Consider the following 2,375-nt stretch of genomic DNA (forward strand, 5'->3'; position numbering starts at 1 on the left):
TATGTCTGTGTGAAAGTGTGGAAGGGTTAGAACTAGAGCTATGACAGTTTTGAGCTTCCTTGTCGGTGCTGGGTTTGAATACAGTTCCTGTTGAAGAGCAGCCAGCACTCTTAGCTGCTCCAGGCTCTAGGCACTTCTTACTCAAAATCACATCTTGGGAGCTGTCAAGGAGGCTCTGTGGTTTAAGAAAGCACTGCTCTTACCAATGACTTGAGTTTAGTCCCAGCACTCATACCTGGCAGCTCAGTGCTGATTGGCTCCAAAGGCACCTGCACTGAAGTGAATATTCCCACACAGAGACTCAAGCACTTCTACACAGTGAAAATTTTTAAAACTCTTAATCATTTTATCTTACTATCTGGATGGAAAGCAGTGATTATTGGCTGGCATAGATTTTATATACAATGAAGAAAATAGTCCTACATGTCTACCCTGAGTTCTCAGGATCAGCTACGGACTGACATTCCTACAAGGCGACAGAATGGCATCCAGAGAAAAGGCTGTGGGGATATTCTTTCTGTCCCAGACTATACTGGGCATTCTGGGGAACGTAGCCTTGCTTTGCTGTCTTATTCTCTCTAACTTAAGTGGGAACAAGGCAAGGCCCATAGATCTGATTGTCAAACACCTGACCTGTGCCAACATCTTGGTTCTTCTCTGCAAAGGTATCCCTCAGTCAATGGCTGCTTTTGGTCAGATATATCCTCTAGGTAACATTTCATGTAAACTTGTATTTTACTTTCATAGAGTTGCCAGGGGAGTATCTCTTGGTGCAACATCCCTGTTGAGTGTCTTTCAGGCCATCACCATCAGCCCCATCATTTCCAAGTGGGCACAACTCAAGATCAGAGTCCCCAGCATCATTTGTCCTTCCCTGGCCCTGTGCTGGATCCTGTATCTTCTTATAAATAGCTTCCTTATCACAACAGTGACTAATATGAATGATAAAGAAAATCTTACTGATTTTAGACAATCTCTGTACTGTGTAGTAGTAAAACTTTCCAAAAAATCTTATGTAGCATATGCTATCATATTGGCCTCCAATGATGCTATGTGTTTGGGACTCATGACGTGGGCCAGTGGCTCTATGGTGTTGATCTTGTTCCAGCATAAACAGAGCATCAAGCATATCCACAGATCCCTGTCTACTAAATCATCCCCTGAGGCGAAAACCACACAAAGAATTCTTATCCTAGTGTGCAGTTTTGTGGTTCTTTATGTAACCTCTGTGATGTTAATGATGTATTTTTCTTTCCAGGATGGAACAGATACATGGGTGGTCAGTGCCAATGTGGCTATGAGTGCATGTTTCCCCACACTCTGCCCCTTTCTGCTCATCAGACACTACACCAGGGATCTTCATCCCTGCAGTTCTTGAGTGTATCAACAACCAATTTCTCTTGTGTAGTCAGAACACTCTAAAATAGACTTGTGTACACTATTTTAGATTCAGTATGATCTCTTGACATCAATCACTTAAATTCTTTGGAACACAGTGTTGAATTGAATTGCTGTCAACCCTTTTAATTTAAAACATTGTAGCACTAGGTTAATATTTGTGGTGTAAAGGTTGATGTGGTTATTGTGACAGTTTATAAAGGTCTGACTATCAATCACTGATCTGCTGTATAAACAAAATTTGTCAAGGTTGGTTCGTAGATAGCCCATCGTACCAAAGGAAGAATAGAGTCCCAGCTGATTCTGAGAAAATGAACAGTTTGGTATGATTGAAGAATCCAGAAATGCAATTTAGACATAAAGAATCCTGAAATATAGAAATAAGAAAATGTATGTCCAAACACATTTTGAAAAATAATGATAAAACTGATGGCCACTGTTGACATTTAACAAACACTTTCTGCCTTAAGAGAAAATGCACATGAGTAAACTTTTAACAATTGTCTTCTGCCTCCCAGTTTCCCAGCTACGCTTGTATTGCAGACAAAGGTTAGCTTCTAACCATTGCCTCTGCACTGTATTCCCCTACTTTTTAACTGTCCCCCTATGTGATTCTACTCTCTGCCTTGTAGTCCTTCAGGAACAGTGAAAAGTGATTGTATCAGCCATAGGCTTTTACAAATATCCTAAGTCAACATACTACCATTTTATAACCAAAAGCTGTAAAAGTTAAAATGTAATGTGACTTTAAGCCTGACCTCAAGGTTGTGAGATCTCTTTAACGCGTACCTAGTGCTTGGATTTACTATAAGAAGAGCCCTCAAACCAATCCCCATTGCCACAATTCTAGAAGCCTGATTTCTGGCTGTAGTCTCAGCTATACCTGCTTAACTTTGTGTGACCCATGGTGATTCTTTTCTTTTTCTTTTCCTGGACTAAAGTTTGCTTCTGGTTTAATAGACTTTGGTGGTCTGTCC

General features: G+C 40.6%; 1 protein-coding gene across 1 annotated transcript; it reads left to right on the top strand.

Annotated features, from left to right (window-relative positions):
* Positions 1 to 481: 481 nt before the first annotated feature.
* Positions 482 to 1,378, top strand: LOC148123443 (vomeronasal type-1 receptor 4-like). The gene has a single exon (XM_087912202.1). The coding sequence runs from the start codon at positions 482 to 484 to the stop codon at positions 1,376 to 1,378; it is 897 nt and encodes a 298-aa protein (XP_087768328.1).
* Positions 1,379 to 2,375: the final 997 nt, after the last annotated feature.

Source organism: Myodes glareolus, chromosome 1 (assembly GCF_982192425.1).
Source record: "Myodes glareolus chromosome 1, mMyoGla1.1, whole genome shotgun sequence".
In the NCBI taxonomy this organism is placed as follows: Eukaryota; Metazoa; Chordata; class Mammalia; order Rodentia; family Cricetidae; genus Myodes; species Myodes glareolus.